This window comes from Phoca vitulina, unplaced genomic scaffold, assembly GCF_004348235.1.
Source record: "Phoca vitulina isolate PV1807 unplaced genomic scaffold, GSC_HSeal_1.0 scaffold59, whole genome shotgun sequence".
In the NCBI taxonomy this organism is placed as follows: domain Eukaryota; kingdom Metazoa; phylum Chordata; class Mammalia; order Carnivora; family Phocidae; genus Phoca; species Phoca vitulina.
Window position 1 is genome coordinate 3,614,198 of NW_022589762.1, and position 24,029 is coordinate 3,638,226.

Consider the following 24,029-nt stretch of genomic DNA (forward strand, 5'->3'; position numbering starts at 1 on the left):
GCGCTGGTCAGACACAGCCACGTCCTCTGTTCCAAGGGGCCCGCACGCAGCTCCACAGCCCGGCTGGGTGTGCACACAGGTGTGCGTGCTCCAGTGCCCCCCACTTTAATGGTGAAGAAACACGAACAGCGGTGGCACCCACATGGGCCGTGATGGCGCAGTGGGGCTGGGGGAGGGCTTGGGATGGATGGCAGGAGGGGCCTCAGCTCACCCCACACTCACTCCAGAGTGGGGCAAGGAGTCAGACTTGTGTCACAAACAGCCTCCGTTCCCTGCTGACGGGGAGCCCACCCGCCCACCCCGCCGTGTGGCGCCCCGCGGCCTTACACTCTATCCGGATCTGCTCCAGCTCTGTAACCTCAGCGATGGACTCCTTCAGATCCTCCACAAACTTCTGCATCTCGTCTGAGCCCAGGGCACAGAAATGCAGCACCTGCTTCTTCTCAGAGCCCGAGAGTGGGGTCACCAGCGTGATGCCGTGAGAGTAATCTGGAAAGCAGACCCCAGGCCCCCGTGGCCATGAGCAGCGGCAGGTGAGGCTAGAGCCAGCCCAGTGGGGAGAGTGGCTGAGGCCTTTGGCGTGCTTGCCCCCTCCCCTTCCCTCCAGCCTCCAACTTTCCCCCCCAAACTGCCTCTTCCACGTCTCCGGGTCCGAGGGAGACTTACACTCATTCTCAAAAAGATGGAACTGCATGCCCAGCAGGCCGACTGACTTGCAGAAGGTATAGGTGGAGGAGCTCTTCTTCTTCGGGCAAAGTTTCAGAATCTGTTCAAGAGAGGGAGAGAGACATGCACTGATGGTGCACATGTGTGTGCATGCACTCGGATGCACGAACACGCAGGGACACTGGGGAACACACAAGTACATACAAAATGTGAACACACGTGCACACTTGTATACTTAGGATACATTCACACACACACATTTATATGCACACACACATACACACATTGATATATATGTGTATGCAACACATACACACTCATGTATATGCATGTATATAAATACACACTATATCAAAATATGGGTGTTTTTAACTGCATAAAACCCCTCCGTGTCTCTTCCCACCGAACTTAGAAGAAGCCAGTCCACACTTCCTGCCTCCCCCAGTTTGGTCCGTGCCTCACTCTGGCTTTATGCTGGAGCCCTGCTGTCCTCTTTTCCATGGCCTGCATTGGGTGAGCTCAGTCCCCCTGCAGGCCCCTTTGCACATGTTAGCCCTGGTCCACAACCCTCCCTGTAGCTTTTTGCATGGCTGGGTTACTTTCATGACTTAGATCTCAGCTCAGATACTGCCTCTTTAGAGATCCCCTGCCGAGCAGCCCAAGTAACAAACAGAAACAAACCAAACCAAATCCGCCCTCACCCCAGCCCCTCCCTATCCTGTCACTCGCTTTCACGCCACCTTCTTCCCAATTTGATAGTATCTTGTTTATTTGTTTTCTTCATTATTTTCTATCTCCCTCCCCAACTAAAATGGAAACTTAGCCAGTTGCTCAATTCACAAATGCTTCATCAGCACGTTTTCTTGAGCTGGGCCCTGGGGACACATGAGCCCGGGGCGGGGGGGGGGGGGGGGGGGGGGGGAGAGAGAGAGCCCTGCCCTCGCTGCTCCGGAGGAAGCCCCTTCAGGGTGTAAACCAGTGGGTCAATCCATAAAGCATAATAAGCAGAAAAAAACCAATGTGGAGGAAGAGATGAATAAGGTAATTCCTGAAACTGGTGAGTGTTTTGAAGAACATGAAATAGGGTAAGGAAGAGAAGGTGACTGGGCAGGCTACCTGCCGAGGTGCACGGGGAGGGCTTCTGGGAGGAGGTGATGTTTGAATTGAGACCTGAATGAAGAGAGGGAGGTGGCCGGGCAAAGTCTGGGGGTGGGCAGCAAGAACAAAGGTCTGATATGGAAGGATCCTGGCCCGTGGGATGCAGCCTGTGGGGTCAGGGCGCCTGCACAGCCAAGCAGGGGAGCGGAGGGAAGGGAGAGGAGGCCAGGGATCCAGGAGGTCCCAGGTCAGGGACTGTGGACTTCCTTTGCCCGGCTTGGGAAGTGTGGCAGACACACAGCCTGATGTGCGCTCTAGAAGGATCACTCTGCTGCTCTGTGGAAGGTGGACCTCAGAGGTGGATCATTAGATGTGGGATGATTTTAGAGGGAGCTCGATGTGACTCATGGATAGAGAGGATGTGGGGTACGAGGGAAAGACAGAAACCCAATCTTGTCCACCACTGTTCCCCCACACTTACAAAAATGCCTAGTACATAGTTGACACTCATTAAATATTGTGCAATGGACACCTATTTCACAGAGCAAAGAATGAGTACCTCCCCAACCCCGCCACACACGCACAGGTGCACACACACACATGTGCACACACATGTGCACACGCACGCGCACACACCCCTGGGCCCCAGGCAGCACACACCCCACTCTGGCTCACTGTCCCTCCCTGGCTGTGGGGCGTGAAGCACACCCTATACTCTTCCTGCCCCAGGTTTTCTGTAATGTGGGAGAGGCACATGATCTGGGATCTGGTTCATTTCCTTCCTGACTGCGGAACCACAAACAAATCATTTAGTCCCTGCGAGCCTCAGCTTCATAACTTATAAAGTAGGAATGATCGTATCTGCCTGAGCAACCTCACCTCCCCGCCTCCAGGATGTGAAAGTGCCACAGAAAGAGGTAAATAGCTATAGCATTCTGAAGGAGGTCTCTGGGGCCCTCCCCACCCCTCCCCGGGGTCAGGGCTAAGGCTGAGCGGGGCAGCAGGTGGCCCTGGCCTGGCCAGTCCACTCACCACCAGCAGGTCGTTGAAGAGGAACACTTCCCTCTGATGTGCGGCCTGTTTCTGCAGCTTGTTCACATCGGTCACCTCGAAGAGCCGGCTGCAGCAGACCAGGCGGCGGTGGGGCACCGACAGCACCTGGAGCGGAGGCGTGGCAATTGAAAACAGCTTCTGGATTGTGCAAATATGACTGCCGTCAACCCCTTTCCTCCCAAGACCTTCTGGAGGGCCCCCCACGACCCAAGCTGCAGCCTGCAGGGTGGCTCCTCTATCCCCTTCTCTCCTGCACACCACATCCAAGTGTGCCAGAGGGAGGGGACGGCGGGGATGCCTCGGATCTGCTGCGTGTAGAACAATTTATTGCAGTGACACCTGCAGACCAGATAGATGCTGAGACCTCAGCAATCGGGGCACTTGGGTGGCTCAGTTGGTTAAGGGTCTGCCTTCAGCTCAGGTCATGACCCCAGAGTCCTGGGATCAAGCCCCACATCAGGCTCCCTACTCAGCGGGGAGTCTGCTTCTCCCTCTCCTGCTCCCCCTGCCTGTGCTCTCTCTCTCTGACAAATAAATAAATAAAATCTTAAAAAAAAAAAAAAAGACCTCAGCAATCAAGGCTCTGGGCAGAAAAGGGCCATCCCCGCACAGAGGAGCCCAGTGCAGAGCTCAGACAACATCCCCACACTGCTTCTTGGGTCAGCAATTTAGGGAGGAGAAACTGGAAACAAATACCAGAACCCACTCTACATCCTTTATATTTATGGCATAAAGAGCCTCTGCTGACATATGAGTAGTAAACTATAGAGCATCATTGCCCTCTTGGACCATATTGACTGTGACATAGGTCATAACTAAGGGGCGCCCAGTGGTTGGGACACCACAGTCTAGAAGGCTCTTCAGCCTCTTTCCTGTCTTCTATTCAGTAGGACCATCCAGGAAAGCCCAGTGTCCAGCCCATCCTTAGTCTCCCCATCTGGCCATCCTGACGCTTCAACCCTAGACTATAGGGCAATCTTTCCCAACACCTCACCTCAGGCTCTGCTGCTGTGGCGGCCAGTAGCCATGAGGAAATGAGGCAAGGGGAAACAGAGGGTGCAGTGGATGGCACATAGTGGGGACTCAATCACTAGGAAGTGAGCAAATAATGGAAAAGTGTTGCTGAAAGGGAAGGAGGAGAATGGAAGGAGATGTCACATGGGAGACAAAAGGAGGTGCGAGGTGGGGGGCTTGGCAGCCATGGGAGAGGAAGCAACCCCCATGGGGTGAGTGCTGTTCTGTGGTGGGCACTTACTGTCTTCATGCCCACGATAGACTTCTCCACCTTGGTGACATACGTGACATGGTCCTCATTGGACTTGAGCTCCTTCTGCTGTATCCTTTCATAGATGCCTACCACCAGCTCCCTGGGGATGTCAGCACCGTCATCCACACCTACCAGCGTGGAATGGGAAGGGGAGGCCAGGGAGGCAGGGGAGGGGGGAGGCCAGGGAGGCAGGGGGGTAGGGAGGAGGTGTTAGAGGCCTGGAGCCAGAGAGGGGAAGCCCCTACCAGACTGAGGCCCCTCAAGGGTGGCCTTGATTTTGCCCTGTCCCTGTTCCAAAGCCTTCAATGACTGGCTCCCCATACCTATTGAATTAAGGACACACTCCTTAGCCAGGCAACAGAACTACTGTAATATGGCCCCAACACACATCGCCGCAGCCTCATCTCCTGCTGTTCCATAATCAGAACCTCCACTCCCACCTACCACCTCTTTCTTCATCCCCAAATACACCCTCCATGATCCTGCTCAGTGCCTTGCTTCTTATCCTCCATGTATTTGTCTACCTCCACCCCACTCCCTGCCCCCCGCATGAGAGTCTCTTGAAAGCTGATGTTCTATCTTGTTCTCTCTTGGATCTCCTCCCTTTTGGACCCTCCGCACCCCTCCACAAGGGAGCATGGTGCTCAATGATTAGTTGCTGAATGTATGACATGATTCTTCCATCACTGGGAGTGTGGGGGGTGGTGGTTAGACATTAGGTGAAGAGGAACCGGACAGCCTCCTGTGGCAACGCAAGTAAGGAGCCCTTACTCCCATCTCCTACTTCATAGTCATCACACTCTGGTAACAAAAAAAATACTAGCAGGAAATTGACCAACATGGAAACAGATTTCTTTAGGAGGTAGAAAGAGAGGCAATAAAAAATTTCTTCTTTCTACCTTTTCTAAATCTTTTTTTAATGACTATATGCTTCTCTTATAAGAGAGAAAAGTGGAAAGTAAAGCAACTTTGGCAAGTGTCCTCAGAGGAGATTTCCTAACTTAGTGAGAGGACATTATACCTTCTACGAGCAACTCCTTGTATCCACCCTGTTTTCTTCCATATCTGATCTTGGTTCTTCAAGTCAGGCACATCAGTCGTGCAGCACCCCTGGGGTGCTGGGGGCAGTAAGGAGCAGGGAACAAGACTGAACACACAGAGGCTCTCAGCTGAAGATGGCAGGTCGCACGCCTCTGCTCCTCCTCAATATTCTGGCCAAAGGGAGTTTTTTAAAGAGGGCGGGGAAGAAACAATGGCGCCATGTGACCTGTGAAGTGGACGAATGAGCAGATGGATTGGCAAACCTGAGAGAGTGGAACATGAAGCCAGCAGAGAGGTTACAAGCCACTCAACACATCACAGAACCACCAAAGGGCTCTGGAATGGGTGGCAACAGGAATCCCTGAAAGTGGAGGTAAAGTTGGGCTGGACACAGGAAAATAGGTTGATCATCAGTCTAAAAAGCATTTAGATCTCCCTGTCCCTTCCTCCACTCCAGCAGCCAAATGAGGGTTAGTCCTCTGGAAGAGGTGAGCCGGGAACTCTGGGGTGGGGGACCCCAAGCCCAGCCAAAGGTGGGAGTCTGTGCTGAAAACTGGGGCATGAGGTTGATGTTTATGTATTAAGAGACCCTCTCAGTCCTATTGACCCAGAAGATCTTAGAACGTTAGCAGCCAGACTCCTACCCTCTGGGCAACAGATTGGACATTTCTTTTCTGAGTAATCAACAGGCACAAGAGAAAAATCTAAAGATGCGGCAGTAGGGGTCCCTCAGTGACAGAGCTCAACTAAATCACCCTATGAGGAAGCCCACTGGTCAGCAACCCCCACCCATACTCACAGTTTTTAATCAGCCTTTTAGTTCACTCTTAAATATGAGAGAACAACCAAGTTTCATCATGTATATATGGAAAGTCTATAACACAAAAGAGAAAGAAGTATGGGGAAGCAGAAAAAGGAAGCCAGAAGAAATAAAAACAAGCAGGGAGAAACTGAAATAAATAAATACCATCAGAGATATGTAAGAAGATACCACATCTATAAAACAAGACTAAAATGTTATAAAGGAGAAACATTTTGAGAACAAAGTGTTCTTGAAAATGAAAAATATGACAGTAGAAATTAAACCTTAGGAGGAAACTTGCAAGACATCTTTAAGAAAGTCCAACAAGAAGACAAAGATGGCAAATAGAAAGCTGTAAAAATCAGAAGATCAAACTAGGAGATCTAACATCCAAATAATAAGAGTTCCAGAAAGTACAGAGAAAACGAAGGGGGTTGATGATCAAATACAATATTTAAGAAAACTTCCCACAATCGGAGGACATGTTTTTAGGCTGAAGGATCAACCCAGCACTGGCACAAGAGATGATAAAAGAACCAAAAAGAAATTCACCAGTTTGAAAAGCTATTTGCACCCCCATGTCCACTGAGCATTACAACAACTAAGATGTGGAAGAATTGAAAGATGAATGGATATAGAGGATGTGACACATATATAAAATGGAATATTAGTCATAAAAGAGAATGAAATCTTGCTGTTTACAACAGCATTGGTGGACCTAGAAGGTACTATGCTAAGTGAAACAAGTCAGAAAGAGAAAGAAAAACACCATATGATTTCACTTATATGTGGACTCTAAATATGAAACAAATGAGCAGACAAAACAAAAATAGAAACAGACTCATAAGTACAGAGAACAAACTGTTGGTTGCCAGAGGGGAGGTGGGTTGGGGGTGGGCAAAATAGGTGAAGGGGATTAGGAGGTACAAACTTCCAGTTAAAAATAAATTAAATCATGGCGATATAATGTACAGCATAGGAAATAGAGTCAATAACATTGTAGTAACTTTGTATGGTGACAGATGGTAACTAGACTCCTTTCCCAGTGTATAAAAATCACTCTGTTGTACACCTGAAACTAACAGGATGTCAATTATACTTCAACTGAAAAAAGAACCAGAACGAGGTGGAACATCATGAAAACTTAGAACACAAAGGACAAAGAGAAGAGCCTGTAAATTTTCAGAGAGAGAGAAAAATTAATATGTAAAAGGTGAGGAATTGGAACGACAGAGCAGCACCATCGTTAAAAGACAATGGAGCAATGCCTTCAGAATTCTGAGTCCCTGTTTCCAATCTGGAATTCTCTTCCGAGTCAAACGCCCAATCAAGAGTGAAGGTAGTTGGGACGCCTGGATGGCTCAGTTGGTTAAGCAGCTGGCTTTGGCTCAGGTCATGATCCCAGGGTCCTTGGATGGGTCCCGCATCAGGCTCCTTGCTCAGCGGGGAGCCTGCTTCTCCTTCTTCCTCTGCCCCTCCTCCTGTTTGTGTTTCCTCTCTCTCTGACAAATAAATAAAAAAACTTAAAAAAAAAAAAAGAGTGAAGGTAGAAAATGATATATTCAGACACACAGGTTCTCAGAAAGTTTGCCACCAGTGTACCTTTTCTATGGAAGTGAATTAAAAATGAGCAAGCCATGAAATCTAGGATACAGGGACCGAACACAGGAGCAAAGAGGAGGCCCCCAGATGATGGGGGACAGTATCCCAGGCCGATTGCTGTGCACTGGCCCAGTAACCCGTCCAGATTGGAGCAGAGTTAGAGGCTCCGGGAGGGAGACTCCAAGAAGACCTCCCCGGGGCTCCATGTGTTGAGAGGAACGTGACACTTAGGGTGGGGAGTTTGGAGAGGAATCAATAGCGGGTACCTAGAGAGCTAAGCAAAGGGACAAAGAACGTAAGTGCTAACTTCACTCCAAGGAAAGCAGAAATAGAAAGGGTTTGTCATCATGACATACTTCAAGACTCAGCTTTGGACTGTGTTTACGTCTTAATAACATAAACACCATGTAGTTTTAGCGGGGGCGGGCTAGGCAAGGTGGATGAAAAAGAGCTAATCCTTATATTCTACTCTAGGAAACTGCTGTGGTCTGAATGTTTGTGGCCCCCTCCCCCATGCATATGTTGAAATCCTAACCCCCAAACGGATGGTATGAGGAGACAGGGCCTTTAGAAATTGCGGAAGTCATAAAGATAGAGCCTCCTGAATAGGATTAGTGTCGTATAAAAACAACAAAAACCCACAGAGCTCCCCACCCCTTCCGCCATGTGAGCACACAGCCGGAAGGGCCCCGCCAGAACCAGGAAGCGGGCTCTCACCAGACACCGACTGTGCCTGGGCCTTGACCTTGGGCGGCCTAGCCGGCCGAGCTGTGTGAAATAAATGTCTGTTGTTTAGAAGCTACCCAGTCTGTGGTATTTTGTTACGGCAGCCTGAACGGATTGAGACAGAAGTTAATAATACTTAAAATTTAAAAAATGAACAAGTCGCAGTGTATAAAAGAAACCAAAGTGTGTGTACTATTTAATCCCACCCATATGAAGTTCAAGAACTGGCACAACTCGTCAGCGGGGATGGCAGGTCAGAAGAGCTGGCCCTCGGGCAGGGGTACTGAATGGGTCTAATATCCTGTTAGTTTCAGGTGTACAATGGAGTGGTTTTTATACACTGGGAAACGTGTCTAGTTACCACCATGATCACACACGTGTATATGAACATAAGCATTCATCAAGCTCTCAGATTTATACGCCTTACAATTGGATTTTATACTAACTAGAAAAAATGCGTAAGAAAAGCAGCCGAAGCACGTCGTTTAGTGCTATAGAAGAAACACAAGAAAGAGCAAAACAAAGTTGAGAGTGGTTGCCTCTGAGGAAGGAGAGTGGTGACAGGGGCAGGGATGAACTTTTTTTGGAGTAAGCCTCGTAGAATTATTTGACTTTATTAAATTATGTGCATGTATAGCTTCGATTTCTTAAATGCTAGGAAAGAAAAGAACCCTGTTGAGCACATATCCCATCCTGCCATCTTTGTTCTGATCCCTGCCAGGGGCTGCACTATGTCCTTTAGGAAAGGACTTGGCTGGTCGGTGCCAAGGCGCCGTCTGCAAGGCTGACATAAATGGACCCAAGACCTAAAGGCCTCCAGACGTCGTGCAGTGGGAAGGGCTGCTACACCTGGGCACCAGCCGTGGCGCCCGCACCTAGAGGTCAACCCATGGAGGATATTCCGGGGAGGGCAAGGGCTACGGCCCGACGTCTAGGGGAGTGGTAATGGCTCCTGGAAACTGCCCAGATGCCTGGCACGCAAGCAGCTTTCCCAGACTGCTGTGCGTGACCAGGACCAGACAGCAGCGTCCCGCGCCCTTGGCAGCCCAGAATTAACGCCGAACAGAACGGCGCCCGAGCCGTGGCCTCGCCCCTCCTCCCCGCTCCTCCTCACCTCGCAGGTTTCGGATAAAGTCCTCCAGCATCATCTTGCGGTCAGGCTTGATGTTGGGGCTGTACATGTCGGTGTTGAGGAGGATGATGGCAAAGGCGAGGATGAAGATGGTGTCGGGGTTGTGGAATTGTTGTACCACCTCGGGGTTACACATGCAGTAGCGCTGGCTGTGGTGGGGACACAGAGCGGGGTGCCGCGTGAGGCCCTCTCTCCCCTCCCTGAGCTCCAGATCGGGGGCTGTCGGGGCCCATATGCTGGCTCTCCGAGGGCATCGGGTCCCTAATGATGGCTGTGTGCCCTGTAGCCTGGTCCTCTTTCCAGCTGAGGGGACAGGGCAGGTGCCACACAGCCGTGGAGCCCGTCACCTTGCTTGGATGAGGGATGAGGGAGATGCCTGCAGTCCACTTGGAGGGCCCAGTGCTGCTCCAGCTTAGCGAGCTCCAGGGCTCCTGTCCCTTTTCTTCCCTTCCTTCCTTTCCACCCGGCCTACCACCCCTGCTGCCCCACCAGGAGGGCTTCTCCCCAGCCCCGGGCTGACCCCTCGCCCCAGCATCTCCGGTCCCCCGTGCCCCAGGCGTGTGTTTTGAGGGCTGGGTGAGGGGAGGGGCTGCTACAGAAGGGGGTCCTACCTGAAGGCCTCTATGAGCCGCTCCACCTTCTGGGCCTCCCCCTGCACGCGGATGTGAGCCTGGAACTTCCGCAGGGCCTCGTCCAGCTCCATGCTGGAGAAGTCCATCTCGTCCACCACGCAGCTGGGGGCAGGTGAGGCGGAGGGGTCTTGAGGAGAGGTTGGCCCCTAAACCTCCCTCAACCCGATACAGCTGAGGAGTAGGGTGCAAGGTGCACCCTCCCTCCCCCCGTGGGCTGTCTGCCCTGGTGGCTGGGGGAGGGACTTGGGTCCCTGTGACCACCCAGGAGGGGACTAACTTGGGCCTCCTAGGCCAAATCACCCCCGGGGCTCTCCCTTGAATAACCCCAGAGGGCCCTCCCTCACAGCGTCCTTCCTCTAACGCAATAGCCCTGTGAGGCAGATGGCTGACACTGCACAGCTAAGAACCTGAGGCCCAGAGAGGCCGGGGGGCTGTCCAGGGCTGCACAGCCGGAGGATGGCTGATCTTCCACCTCCAGAGCCCAGGTCCTTTCCTCTCAGCCTCAGAGGGTCTCAGAGTCAGACAAAGGCTTGACATAAGGATGAGAATGCTACACTCTTCTGCCCTTGGTAGGAGTCTGTCCGTCTCCCTAGTTTCTCGTTCCCACTTGGGCTTCCCGGTGCCTGAAAGCTTCTCTGGTACCAGCCCTCGGTTCTGCCTCAGGCAGGATGGGAGAGGAGCAGGCTCATCCTAATCTCCCTTGCAGCCAAGGAGCCCTGAGCTCTCAGGGAAGCTGTGGCCTCTGAAAAGTAAATGACAAATCAGCTTCACGTGGGAGGGCACTGTGTGACAAACACGGCAGGATTCTGAGCCTGGGCCTACCACTGCATTTTTGTGACTTTCAGTCAAGACTCATCTTTTAGAGCCTCAGTTTCTCTCTCTGAGAAGGAACGAGGCCAGAGTCCTGCTCCCCAAGGGCCCCTCTACCTCTGAAATGTCACCTCTAGCCCTGGAGAGTCTGCATCTGAATGTCCCCCTTCAGTGAGTGGGGCGAGGTCGGGGACACATTCCAGTCACCTGCAGGCGGCAGTGTCATTCCTCTAGCCTGACCTGCTCCTGGGGCCCCTTCTTTCCACGGGCTCTGGGGCCAGGCCCCTCCCAGCCCCTACCTCCCGCTGCCTCACCCTCCTCTGGAGTGCCCTGTCCCTAGGGCGCGAGCAGTGGGCAGGAGCCCAGGCCTGGCCAAGCAGCAGCCCTGAGTGGCTGAGAACTGCAGAAGCTCACATGTGCCGACAGCCTCTCCGCGCTGATTTCCCCCCTTTCTGCACCCGTGCTGTCATCCAGTCTCCTCTCTCCTGGTCCTTTTATAGCCAGTCTCATGGTGCCTGCTGCGGAGAGCAGCCCCTCTGCCTCCACAGCCCTGGCCTTTGCTGCCACAGGGTCACAACCCCGGGCAGCTGAGGCCTGGTGGCTGCCCGCTTCCCTGCCCAAAAAGGCGAGGCGAGCTCCAGGCTCAAGCCCAGCATGTGGCTCAGGGCCCAGCACCCTGGGGGACTCAGGCAACATTTGCCCAGTAACTGTGTGAGCAGAGGGACAAGCCCTGGACAGGACCCACTTCCTCCACATGATCGGCTCCTGTGCAGGGCCCACCACCTAGGAGACTCGGAGATCCAGACACAACCTTGGCTCTGATGTCAATTTTTAGGAGAAAACAAGGGGAGACACCCACACAGCTGTGGTCAGGGGCCTGGTGGCCTGTGGGCTCTCCCTCCCCCCTTCCTTCCAGGGGGAACAGGGAGGAGAGGGCACCACTGAGACTTCTAGGAAGGGGAGGCTGGGAGCCGTCCTCGGCTTGCAAGGACAGGGGAGATGGCCATCTCTGGGCTGGGAGCCCATCCACGGCTTGGTCACACCCAGCCTTCTGTCAGGCTTGTCTGCCTGGCTAGTGAGTGAGAGGGTGGCGCTGGGGGAGGCCGAGGCAAGAATGTCGCCCAAGGATGACAACTGGAATTTCAGTGTCTGGCCATTTGAGACGGCAACTGGTGGTAGCAGCCTCCAGGTCCAGCCTGGGGAGAGGCCACTCTGATTTCCCAGCAGCATGTCACCTCCTCCCTAGGCCCTCCCCAACTGGCAGGTGAGCCCTGAGAGCCACATCATGGGGCCCACATCCACGTGTCCCCTAGCCCAGCCCAGTCAGGAGTTATGAATCGTGCATGACTGACCCAGACAGCAAGGCCGGTCAGAGGAGGTGAACCGCTGTGGTCCTGCAGCGAGGGGACCAGGAGCTAGAGCCAGGGAGGCAAAGACAGGGAGGGGACCGGCATGGAGACAATGAGAGACGCAGAGGATAGAGTCAGGTGAGAAAGAGAGGACAAGGACAGAGAAGGCAAGACAGAAAAAGAGAGGCAAGGAGGTAAACGGGAGAAGAGAGAAAGACCCACAAAACGGGGGAGAGATGGAGACAGAGAACAAGAGACAGACAGAGACAGGGGGAGAGACAGGGAAAGAGAGACAGACAGACAGACAGAGAAAAGAGCGGCGAAGGAGAGGTGGAAAAGGACAGGACATGGAGGTGGAGGAAAACACCACGGACTGGACTGGGGTGGCACCTGCTCATTGCCGCCCCCACCTGACATGTCAAGGCCGCGGGGGAGGGCAGAGGGCCCCAGGCTGGCCCTTGGTGCCCCGGCCGGGCGTCCAGCTGCTGCCCAGGACTTGCCCCATCAGTCTGTCCAGCCCACCGCTACGGGGCCCCTGCGTCCCTCCAAAGTGGCGCTCCCAGAGCCTCTGCTGTGCCTTCTGCCCCAGCGCTCTGAGGGGGTGGGCGCCCGAGGCCCCAAGCACCATGGCGGCGGGGGGAGGGGGGGGCAGCCGAAGGAGGCAGTGCAGCAGCTGGGAGAAAGTGGGATCTGCTTGGCCAAGCACGATGGCCTAGTTTCCAGGCCTTCACTCAGGTGACGCGCAGCCCGCTCCCTGGCTCGCTCAGGGCTTCGGCCGAAAGCTCCAGTAATGAGAGAGCCTGAGACGCAGCCAGGTGGAAATGCCAGCCTGCAGACTGGGGAGCACTGAGTAAATCGGTCACGGGCCACGGGGAGGAGGGAGGGCCAGGGGGAGGGCTTTGCGACAGGTCGCCTGGGCCGTGGGGCGGGGGACGTCTACACCCCACGTCCTCAAGGGCCCCTTGTAAGAGTTGTGAGATGGTTTGGTAAAATGCAGATGCCTGAGCCCCATCCCAGATCTACTGACTAGAATATGTGGAGGTGAGGCCTGGCAATCAGCATTTTTCACAAACTCGCTAGGCGATTCTTAAAACCTGAAGACCAATGGCTGAGCTGAGCACCAGGGGAGGAGGGGGTCCAGCCCATGTGGAGGCTTTTAGACAAATGTGAATCCAGCAACTCACGGGCCACCAGGCAGCAGCTCCTGGGAGCATGCAGGTGCCCCTTCAGGCTGTCAGGGGCTGCTTTTGCAGGGGGAGCAGTGAGGGAGGGATGGGAGAGGTGGAGACAGATGCAGTGCCCCCTTCACACACACACACACACACACACACACACACACACACACACGTGTGCGCTTATTTCCCACCTGACTCCCTGAGGTTGCTACCATGGGGCGTCAGTGTCCTGGGGCTCTCAGATCCCGGGGCGGGGGGAATCTCAATGTGTTCTGCCAGACCCCCAGATGAAGGAAAAAAGCTGTGTTTGGTGGTGGTAGGGCATTACTATCCCCAAGAAGCCAAATGCCTTCCTCTCTGGAGAGCTGGGGTCTGGGCCAGGGGACCTCTCAGGACTGCCCCCCCCAGTCTCTGAGAAGGACCTGGAAGCAGAGAGGGCCCACAGGCAGCAGGAGACCACAGCATCATTCCTGGCTGGCTTTGGAATACAGTTGGCAATGACTGGCTGCTTCTCTCCCTCACCCCAGGGGACCACATGGTGCCTTCCTGGTGGGGCCTGTGCCTCCCGGGGCAGCTGGCCAGGCCGAGGCTGTGCTCTCTCCTGACAAGCCTGCCCCTGCGGACCCTCACCTCAGGGGCCTCGGCCATCCTGCAGTCACCCAAACCCATGCCCCTCCTCTCAGCCTGATGCTTTTTTCTCTCCCGAAGGGCCAGCTCAACCTGCGTGGCGAACTCTTCTCCCTCTCCTCTTCTCTCCCACGGCTTCTCTTATTTTGCTGGGTCTACCATAAAATCGCCCCCTCCCCATCCTTCTTTGCCACCCCAGAATCCTTGTGGGGAGCAGATTGTTTGACAGTTTTCCAAATCCATCCTGCCGCCTCCACCCAGGACAGCCCATGGCTGTCTTTCCTCTTTGATCATCTTTAAGGTCAAAAACATCACACGTTTCCGGGTGGTCTTGTCAGGCGTATAATCTCCCCGTTTTGCAGAAGGCAAAACTGAGACCGCAAAGGGGCTTGCCCCATGCTTCCTGCTCTGGTGAGGCCTCTCCCCCCAGCGGGGCCCTCTCCACTCCAACAGGGGTCCAACCCCAGTGGGGGTCGCGCCTTCTGTGCTCACATTTACTAAGGACTGTTCTTAGGCTTCACTTGAGTGCGCCCGGACTTCATCTTCTCTCTCCATCCTGTGTGATGTTAACCATCATCCTGTTATTTTTTTATTGCATACGAAGAAACAAGCTCATGAAAGGGCCAGTCCTTGGGGCGGGGTGGGGGGTGGGGCTGCACACATCACATTTCCTGCTGGCATCTCCTGGGCTGGGCAAGCCCACTGCCTCCTTCCCCTCTCCGGGGACTGTGCTAATGTGTCTCTCCCTGGGGTTGCCGTCTTACCCAGATGCCTGGCGGGAGCCTGTGGGGGGTCTGAAGGGGGGACAACTGGGCACAGTCACAGTCATGTGCCAGGAGCCCCTTCACTGTCAGCAGGCAACACAGAAGCTGCATGGCCATCCCTCAGTTTCAGAGCTGACCTGGGCACACAGAACCCACAACAGGGACCAATCCCCGATCTCCCCCCTTCTCCTCTCTGGTGCTTTCTCTGACCCCTGGTGGGGACTTTTTTCTTTCTCCCCTATTTGGAATAAGTGTCAAACAACACAGACCCAGACCCTGTCTTGCTGAGAGACAAATGTGATACCCAGAGTCAAAAATTATTATTTCATTGTAATTGTTTCGAATCCTATGCAGGCAAAGGACAGGCTTCCATGAGAGGATAAAGGATGTATTTCATATTTCATATTGGGATGGTTGGAAAGGCCCCTTTGGGGACATGACATTGAGCTGAGACCTGAAAGATGTGTAGGAGCTGACCAAGGGAAGGGGAGGGGTGGGGGAGAGGGGTCGGGGAGAGCTTTCAGGCAATGGAGGGAAAGATATGCCAAGGCCCTTGGTAGGAAAGAACTTGCAAGAACCTAGAAAGGGTCAGTGAGGCTGCATTGCAGGAGTAAGGGAGAGAATGGAGAGTGGCAGGCTGTGGGGCTAGGGAGGTGGACAGGGGCTTGACCAGTCTGAGCTCTGTGAGTCACAAGAGGATTTCGAAATTTCTCCTGAATGCAGCCGGAGACAATAGAAGGACATGATCAGAGGAGTGATATGAGTCAGTTGGTTTTATGAGGATTTCTCTGGCTTTTGGGGGAGAAGGAGTGGAAAAGGGAGGGCAGGGAACAAGAATGAAGCAGGGACCCTGTGAGGATGCTACTGCCAAGGTCCAAGTAACAGCTGATGATGCTGGGGTCAAGGTGGAGGCCAAGGGAATGGACGATCAGAGATCTTCCTAGAGGAAGAACTGATGGGAGTGCGTGATGGAAGGAAGGTGGGAAGTGAGGAAAAAAAGAGTCAATGGTGAGTCTCAGAGCTCTGGCTTGAGCACCTGAGGGCTGGTGCTGCTAATTTTTAAGTGGAGTCCATGATGGGGCGGACACATATGCGGGAGGAGAGATTGAGACTGTGGGTTGGGACACATTCAGTCTGAGATGGTCTTTCCTGTAGTGCCAACTTAGTGTCTACTAAATCATCCTCCTTAGCACCCAAAGTCTTGTCTTCCCTATTTCACAAATTAGGACCCTGCCTTGACTCTTCTTTGCCTCTAGTCACTACCCCTTTTCTCTACTCTTCTTTGGAGCCAAAATTCTAGAAGGTGTCCCTACACATGCTGTCTGCACTTGCTCAATCCCATTCACTTTTCATCCTGCTCCAGCCAAGTGTCTACCCCCAGCATTCCATTAAAACTTCTCTTGTCAAGGCCGCGCTGGATGCCACGTTGCCAAGTCCAATGGCAATGACTTTTCATCCCACCAGCCTCTTGGCAGCACGAAAATGGTTAATCATTCCCTTCTCGAAACACTCCTCTCTCCTGCTCTCCTCACACCACCCTCCCCTAGGTTGACTCTTTGGTCTCTGAGGGTGCCCCTCCTCCATCCAGAGCCTCCTTCCCCTGGCCTCCAACTTAGGGCCGGGCCCCTAGCCTCCCTTCACTCTCTTAACAACCTCTGTGTAGGTGGCCTCCCCCTTCGCCACGGCTCTGAATGCTCCCTGCACGACTCATAGGCGTGTATCTCTTGTGATGAATTCACCTTTTTCATTTTATTATTTGTCACTAACTAGTTATTTTCCTTTTTGGTTGATCTATATTGTTAATAAAAGACAATGTTGCTGAGTCCAGAGGGGGCAAGTAAACCATCAACTCCGCATTTGATTGGAAGTTGACCAACACACTTCTGAGTTTCAGCTGTTGAACTCATCTGGGTGCTCTGGTGTGAATGGCAGGCAGAGCTGGCCTGGGCATACTCACAAGACCACAGGTGGTGCTAGCATCTCGTGCAGGGAAGTCAGCCTGCACACATGTCATGTTTCAGCGGGTGTTTAATATTTCAACTTGTTCTCGGTAAATATTTGAAAATACCTGGTTTGAGGGATTCTTCAGATGAAATGTCCCTGACCCCAGCATCTCCCTTCCCAAACTGAAAATAGACACACGTTTATTTGGTATAATTTCACAAATTACCCTAGAGAGCTTGAAGCACAAACATACTCATATGCTAAGACTGAGTGTTCCGAATTCTCAGTGGCTCTGGAGGCTGTTCCCTGGACCCGCAACACCCCCGCGCCCACGGCTGGCCACGCCTCCAGGCCCCGCCTGCTTCTCCCTCCCATGGCCACTGCCAAGGCTAAGGGTCTCAACATTTCTCACATTTCTTCAGGACTGTGACTGTGATGGCCTCCTAACCAGCCTCCCTGTCCCCAAGTCATGTTCCAGAACAATCCTTCTAGGACACCCATTTGGTCCTGTCACTCACTTTTCTGCTTCTATTTTTTCCAAGGCTTCCCACAACCCTAGCCTGAAGCCCAAGTTTCTGGGCCAAGCAAGCAGGGCCCTGCTAGTGGCCCAGCTTCTCCTGACCCTTCCACTTACTGGCTCCCCCTCCTGCAGTCTGGCTCTCGAGCCTGACACTTTTGCACATGCTGTTTTTTCTTCCTGCCCCGCAACCCCAACCTCAAGGTCCCTGGTGAGCTAGCCACCTCTCCAGGAGTCCTCCTGGACCGCCACGGCCTCCCGAACATGCCTCTGTCTACCGCTGCAGGTGTCCCCTGTGCCATTAACATCTACCTGACTGTCTTCCCACCCGGCTCTGCGCTCCTTCCAGCAGAGGCCGTTCTGTTACTCTCTGCATGCCTGGCGTGTATATGAATTCAATAACTGTTTCTGGGATGAATGAATGCGTGAGAGACCAGCTGGGCGAATGAATGGGACCTGGAGCATGTGCTCAGCTAGGGAGGGAGCCCAGTGGCCTGAGTCTCTGGGAGCTCTGCCCGGTGGCTCAGGATTGCTGGGCCTGCTTTGCCAAGATCATCTGGAGCTGCCCCTGAGACGGGACAGAGCTGCCTAGGAAACAGCCCCGTGAATGCCAGCCCGTAGGCAGTGAGGCAGGGTCGCGGGCACAGGTTTCCCACTTCCTTCAGCCGCATGCGCAAGCGACTGGGTGATGAGAACCGGGGCAGGCTGGTGCCCATTAAGCCGCATCCAGCCGAGCCTGTCTGCACCTGCCCAGGGAGGTGCCGCTGATGGGCGAGTGAGTGAATCATGAGAGCTGTAGCTTCTGCTCAGGCCTCCCTCCCTCTCTTTCCTGTGCAAGCACCTCACAGAGGCTGGGGGAGCAGAAGCACAGATGTTCCCTGCATCTGTACAAACACGTACAACCTTGCATAAAATTGTTAATACTGAGCTGTGCGTGGAAGCAGTTTGTGTTGCAGGGAAATGAAGCGTCGTACACGACTCTGATCAAAATGAATTTCGTCATCTCAACTTTTTTTTCTTTTACGATAGCAAGACAGCGTCTGGCAGACAAAGGAACTGACTGGGAGCTGAAAATAGGTAATGATAGCAGCAGGAATTTTTAATTGGCCAGAAGAGACAGCAAAGATCTGGAAGGTGAGGTGCAGGCTGAGCTCAGAAGAGGTGCGAGCGCAGTGCTGCAGACGGCAGGGGGGGCCCTGGTGCTCGAGGCGGGGACTAAGCCCAGGCTCCAGGATTAGGATGGAAAATGAAACCGCCCACTGCCACGGGATGTAGGAACCTTGGTTTTATTTCTGCAGTTCTTGGCTCATACAATTCAATTAAAAATATCCCCATCCGCCAGAGAGTTATTTTTGTTAGGCAGAACTCATAACATGCCCAACAAAGGTCAAGGCTTTTTGGAAAAGTGCGATGTGGCTCAGAAAATAGAGCAGAGGGAAGCTGACGCAAGAGGACCGGCCAGCATTCCTGGTGACGACAAGGGGACAAAGACAATCTCGTCTGGGAGGGCCTCAGAAGGGATGGCTGCTGGTCACACCTTGGGGACTCAGGAACCAAAAGAACTAAGTTTAAACTACCCAAACGAATTCGAAGTCAGTGTGGATGCCTGGGCCTGGCAGCATCCCTGCTTGCCAGGGGTTCTCAAACTTGAGTATGCATCCGAACCACCTGGCTGGCTTGTGAACCCACCATTGCTGCCGCCAGGGTTCTGACTCAGTGGGTCTGGGGTGGAATCTGAGAATTGATATCGCAAACAACTTTCCAAGTGATGCTGCTGCTGTTCCGGGGACCACACTTTGAGAACCACTGCTCCAGGGCATTAAGAGTGGGCAGAATGAGAAGTCAGGCCTTTGGTGTCAGACACCCTCGAGGCTGAGTCTTGTTTCCATCATGGAGCCTTTCAGTTCAGGTCACCTCGACTCTCCACGCCTCACTTTTCCACCTATAGAGTGGAACTGACACCTCTACCATCTAGTGGGCAGGTGGTTCTGAGTTTTAAAAGAGACAATGTATGTAAAGCTATATAACAGAGCTTCATGGATGATGGTTTTCATTATGTACCTGGAGACCAAGGCTGAGTTGACATTCCAAGTGAGTAAGTGAATTTGAAGTTCCTTCTAGCATAGGTATTAAGACCCTTACCATCATCAGCAGTTAATTCTGCCTGAAATTACACCTCTAGATGTTCAACCATTAACTCTTTAAAATATCCATCTATCAGGGAGAGAGGAAACGGGATCTAGCTCAGACCTCTTGAGATGTATGAATCAGTTTCTTAGTTTTGCTTTCTTCTTGGATGAGCAGAGCAAAAAAAGGTGGGTCCAGGGATGGAAGAGTACCTGATTTCATTCAATTTGCCCCTGGCCAGGGGACTAGTCATTTCTTCTCTCCGGGCCTCACTTTCTGCCTGGGTGAGAGGGCTGGACAAGCAGGCCGTGTAAGGGGTCTTCCAGCACCACAGTTCGCAACTGGGGTCTGACTAAAATTACAAGGCATTTGGACCACACTTCCCTTGAGATGAGGCAGAGAGGTGGGATGGCGTTAGGTTATAGGCTCCGGTTGTAGACCCGTTCTGCCTGCCCTCAGATCTCAGCCACTGGTTAGCTCTATGACTGTGGGCAAGCTACCTACTCTCTCTGCTCCTCAGGTCCTTCATTTGGCACAGATTAATAGCACTCACCTCACAGAGCTGCTGCGGAGACGGAATGAGATTTTGCACGTATGGGTCTTGGCACACTGCCTGCTGGCGCACAGTGAATGCTTGATATATGTGAGCTGTCACTGTTATGTCTCACAGCCTCCTCACTCACAGCTGGCCCTCCTACAAACCTCAGGGGAGTGGAACTCCCAGGAAGCCCCTTCCCTAGAAGCATACTACCTAGAAATCCCACTTCGAAGAGTGGCCACTGGAAGCCACCCCTGAGTACCACACAGGGATTGAGAGAGCCCTCCCGAACTAGGGCCCGAGGTATCAGGAAGGGACTGGGTGGTAGGGCTTTGTGTGAAAGTCCAATTTATATACTAATGTGACCCAGCCAAAGGGAGCCTCAACTCTGGACTTGTTCACCCCACACTTAGGGTCCAAAGATCTCTACACACAGGAGTAAGTGGGTATGAAACGTTCATAACTCTTTATGGTTAAGGAAAATCTCTTGTCTGTCAGTGTGTGTGTACGTGTGTGATGGTGGGGGTGGGGGGTCAGGGGAAAGAGCACTGGAGAGGCGAGGGGTCAAGGCCATAAACTTAAAGACTTCACTTTTAGAAGAGATCCCCTCCCACAGAGCTGGAACAAATAATCCTAAAATTTATGGAACCAGAAAAGACCTTGAATAGCCAAAGGAATGTTGAAAAACAAAAGCAAAGCTGGGGGCATTACAATGCCGGACTTCAAGCTCTATTACAAAGCTGTCATCATCAAGACAGTATGGTACTGGCACAAAAACAGACACACAGATCAATGGAACAGAATAGAGAGCCCAGAAATGGACCCTCAACTCTATGGTCAACTAATCTTCGACAAAGCAGGAAAGAATATCCAATGGAAAAAAAGATAGTCTCTTCAACAAATGGTGTTGGGAAAATTGGATAGCCACATGCAGAAGAATGAAACTGAACGATTTCCTTACACCACACACAAAAATAGACTCAAAATGGATGAAAGACCTAAATGTGAGACAGGAATCCATCAAAATCCTTGAGAAGAACACAGGCAGGAACCTCTTTGACCTCAGCTGCAAGAACTTCTTGCTAGACATGTCTCCAAGGCAAGGGAAACAAAGGCATAAATGAACTATTGGGACTTCATCAAGATAAAAAGCTTTTGCACAGCAAAGGAAAAAGTCAACAAAACCAAAAGACAACCGACAGAATGGGAGAAGATATTCGCAAATAACATATCGATAAAGGGCTAGTATCCAAAATCTATAAAGAACTTAATCAAACTCAACACCCAAAGATCAAACAATCCAGTCAAGAAATGGACAGAAGACATGAACAGACCTTTCTCTAAAGAAGACATCCAAATGGCCAACAGACACATGAAAAAATGCTCAACATCACTCGGCATCAGGGAAATCCAAATCAAAACCACAATGAGATACCACCTCATACCAGTCAGAATAGCAAAAATTAACAAGACAGGGAACAACAAATGTTGGCGAGGATGCAGAGAATAGGGAACCCTCCTACACTGTTGGTAGGAATGCAAGTTGGTGCAGCCTCTCTGGAAAACAGCATGGAGGTTCCTCAAAAAGTTGAAAATAGAGCTACCCTACTACCCAGCAATTGTACTACTGAGTATTTACCCCAAAGATACAAATGTAGGGATCCGTGCACCCCAATGTTTATAGAAGGGGCACGTGCACCCCAATGTTTATAGCAGCAATGTCCACAATAGCCAAACTATGGAAAGAGCCCAGATGTCCATCAACAATGGATAAAGAAGGTGTGGTATATATATACAATGGGATATTACGCAGCCATCAAAAAAATGAAATCTTGCCATCTGCAACGACATGGATAGAACTAGAGGGTATTATGCTAAGCGAAATAAGTCAATCGGAGAAAGACAATATCATATGATTTCACTCATATGTGGAATTTAAGAAACAAAACAGAGGATCATTGAGGAAGGGAGGAAAAAATAAAATAAGACGAAATCAGAAGGGAGACAAACCATAAGAGACTCTTAATCTCAGGAAACAAACTGAGGGTTGCTGGAGGGGAAGGGGGTAGGGGGATGGGGTAACTGGGGGATGGGCATTAAGGAGGGCACGTGATGTAATGAGCACTGGGTGTTATATGCAACTGATGAATCACTGAACTCTACCTCCAAAACTAATAATACATTATATATTAATGAACTGAATTTAAATTAAATTAAAAAGAAAAAAGAAGAGAAGCCCTCCCTCTATCCCTCTGGGTGGCGGCTGTGTCAAGTTTTCAAAGCAGTGGGAATAAGCGCAGAGTCTATCCCTGCCTGCCCCGGGCCTCTTTCCACCCTCCTCCAGACCTAGAAGGGTCTGCGTGGGCCCCAGCCTGTTCTCGCCTTCCTGGTGGAATTCCCCAGAAATGAAGTAACCGTTCTCAGGTTACACACGGCACAACGGGCAGGATATTCTCAAATAATTTCTTCCTAGCCATGAAAGGCTAGCGCCTCCCAGCCTGTTGAGCTGGACAGGCAATCTGTCTTCATTTCTGAATGTCCCCTAAGAAGAACAAATCTGTTACACTCTGGCCGACACATTTCCAAAGAAGTGAAATAATGCGATCTGACTAAAATGTCGAACTCTAATATTGAACAAAAAACGGAGTAGACACAGCGAGAGAAGGAACACCCAGGAAACTCTTCCGGCAACTCAACCCAAAACCTGCCCTCTGTGCACTTCCACAGAAATGACAGATACCCCTGCCCTCCCTGGGTGTGTGACTCCCCTCAGAAAAGATCACCCAGGCAAGAAAAGAGCCTGCTCACAGCCAGCAGGGAACGTTCCCCCATCCCCTGGCCTTCAAACTGCTGAGGCGAACATTTCAGAAGGGAAATAGAGCAGAGCCAAATTTCCCAGCCATGTGAAAACTGAGAGGGAGAAGCTTCCAGCGCCCAAAGATCCTAACCCCCGCTGATGTCTGGAGCTCATCCGGCCAGGCCTCCACGGCCCTTCCCCCATCAGCACCAGAGAGGATTTCCTCAGAGTGCAGGATGGTCCCCCAATGAGCGCCTCTCCCTTCCCCGGCAAGCTCCAGCAAGTTCTTGCTGTCTGGGGAGTGGACCTGATCGCAAACCAGACCTGAGGTGTCTGACAGATTGCTCACCAGGCCGGGGCCGGGGTGGGGAGGCGTCTGACGTCCTGTGCCTTCAAGTGAGAAAGATAATAATAGAAATAGCTAATATTTGTAAAGAACTGACTAAGCATCAGTCACTGACGTAAGCACTTTACATGCATTTTAATATTTGTATGACGTTCCTATTGTCCCCATTTGACAAGTGAGGAAGCAGGCTGGTTTCTCCTTTATAAAAACCAAACCCTTCTCAGGTAAACAGTGGAATGGACGTGGCCTTTCGAGCTCAGGATGCCTTCTATTATTATCCGATACACGCTGATCAAAGACATTCCTTCTTGGAACGGATCTGCTATGGAATCAGGGCACTAAGGGACGAAGAGATCAGCTTCCAGGAGCACCAAGGGCCCGATTCGGGCGGCGATGTTGCGGCATCTATGATGCTCAGCTGTAGGCCAGCAGCTGAGCAGGATTCTGCTCGGCCCCTTGTCTCTTCCTTTTCTCCACAGGCCTGCCGGTGGTAGTGGTGGGGGTTCCGCCCTGTCCCCTCCTAGAGGCTTCCACCCTCTCCCCTTCCTGCCTGGCTGCATCTTGGAGAGTGCCGTGGCTGGGGCTGTCTCAGTCTCCAAGGGGATGGGTGATTTATGTCCTTTTATTCAGCAAGCAGCTTTGTACAGAACGGACGCGACATGCTGAATGTCACCAAGCGGGGGCAGGGAAGCTGTGCAGAATCCCAATGAAGCCTTTTCCGCCCGGGCAAAATGGCACCGGTGACTTTGTTATTGTGTGTTTTCTCTGGTGGGCGTAAGGAAGAGGCAGCAGATGCTGAGAGGTTGCAGGATAGCTGGCTTGACTGGCAGGGAACCGCCCCCCCCGCCGGAACGCCAGCGTCTGGCTCCCCTGTGAGTGCCTGCCCCTTCCCGGCTCTCCATCTCCTGCTGGCACCCCACGGGAGACAAGCCAGGCAGGAGGCCACGCGGACTTGGGTGAAGAGGGCTCCTTTCTGTGGAGGAGAAACAAGAGGAGCCCTTTCTGTTCCGTGCAGA

The 24,029-nt window shown here is 52.3% G+C and overlaps 1 protein-coding gene across 3 annotated transcripts in view; it reads right to left on the minus strand.

The window, feature by feature from the left end:
- IQSEC3 (IQ motif and Sec7 domain ArfGEF 3) overlaps positions 1-24,029 on the minus strand; it is a 105,588-nt gene that overhangs the window by 15,094 nt on the left and 66,465 nt on the right. For all 3 annotated transcript variants that reach the window (XM_032390784.1, XM_032390786.1, XM_032390787.1), the window contains exons 6-11: positions 9,999-10,121; positions 9,370-9,536; positions 4,073-4,212; positions 2,797-2,922; positions 667-766; positions 328-489 (exon numbers count right to left, since the gene is read on the minus strand). In XM_032390784.1, coding sequence (XP_032246675.1) covers positions 328-489; positions 667-766; positions 2,797-2,922; positions 4,073-4,212; positions 9,370-9,536; positions 9,999-10,121 — 818 coding nt within the window. The remainder of the gene's footprint in view (positions 1-327; positions 490-666; positions 767-2,796; positions 2,923-4,072; positions 4,213-9,369; positions 9,537-9,998; positions 10,122-24,029) is intronic.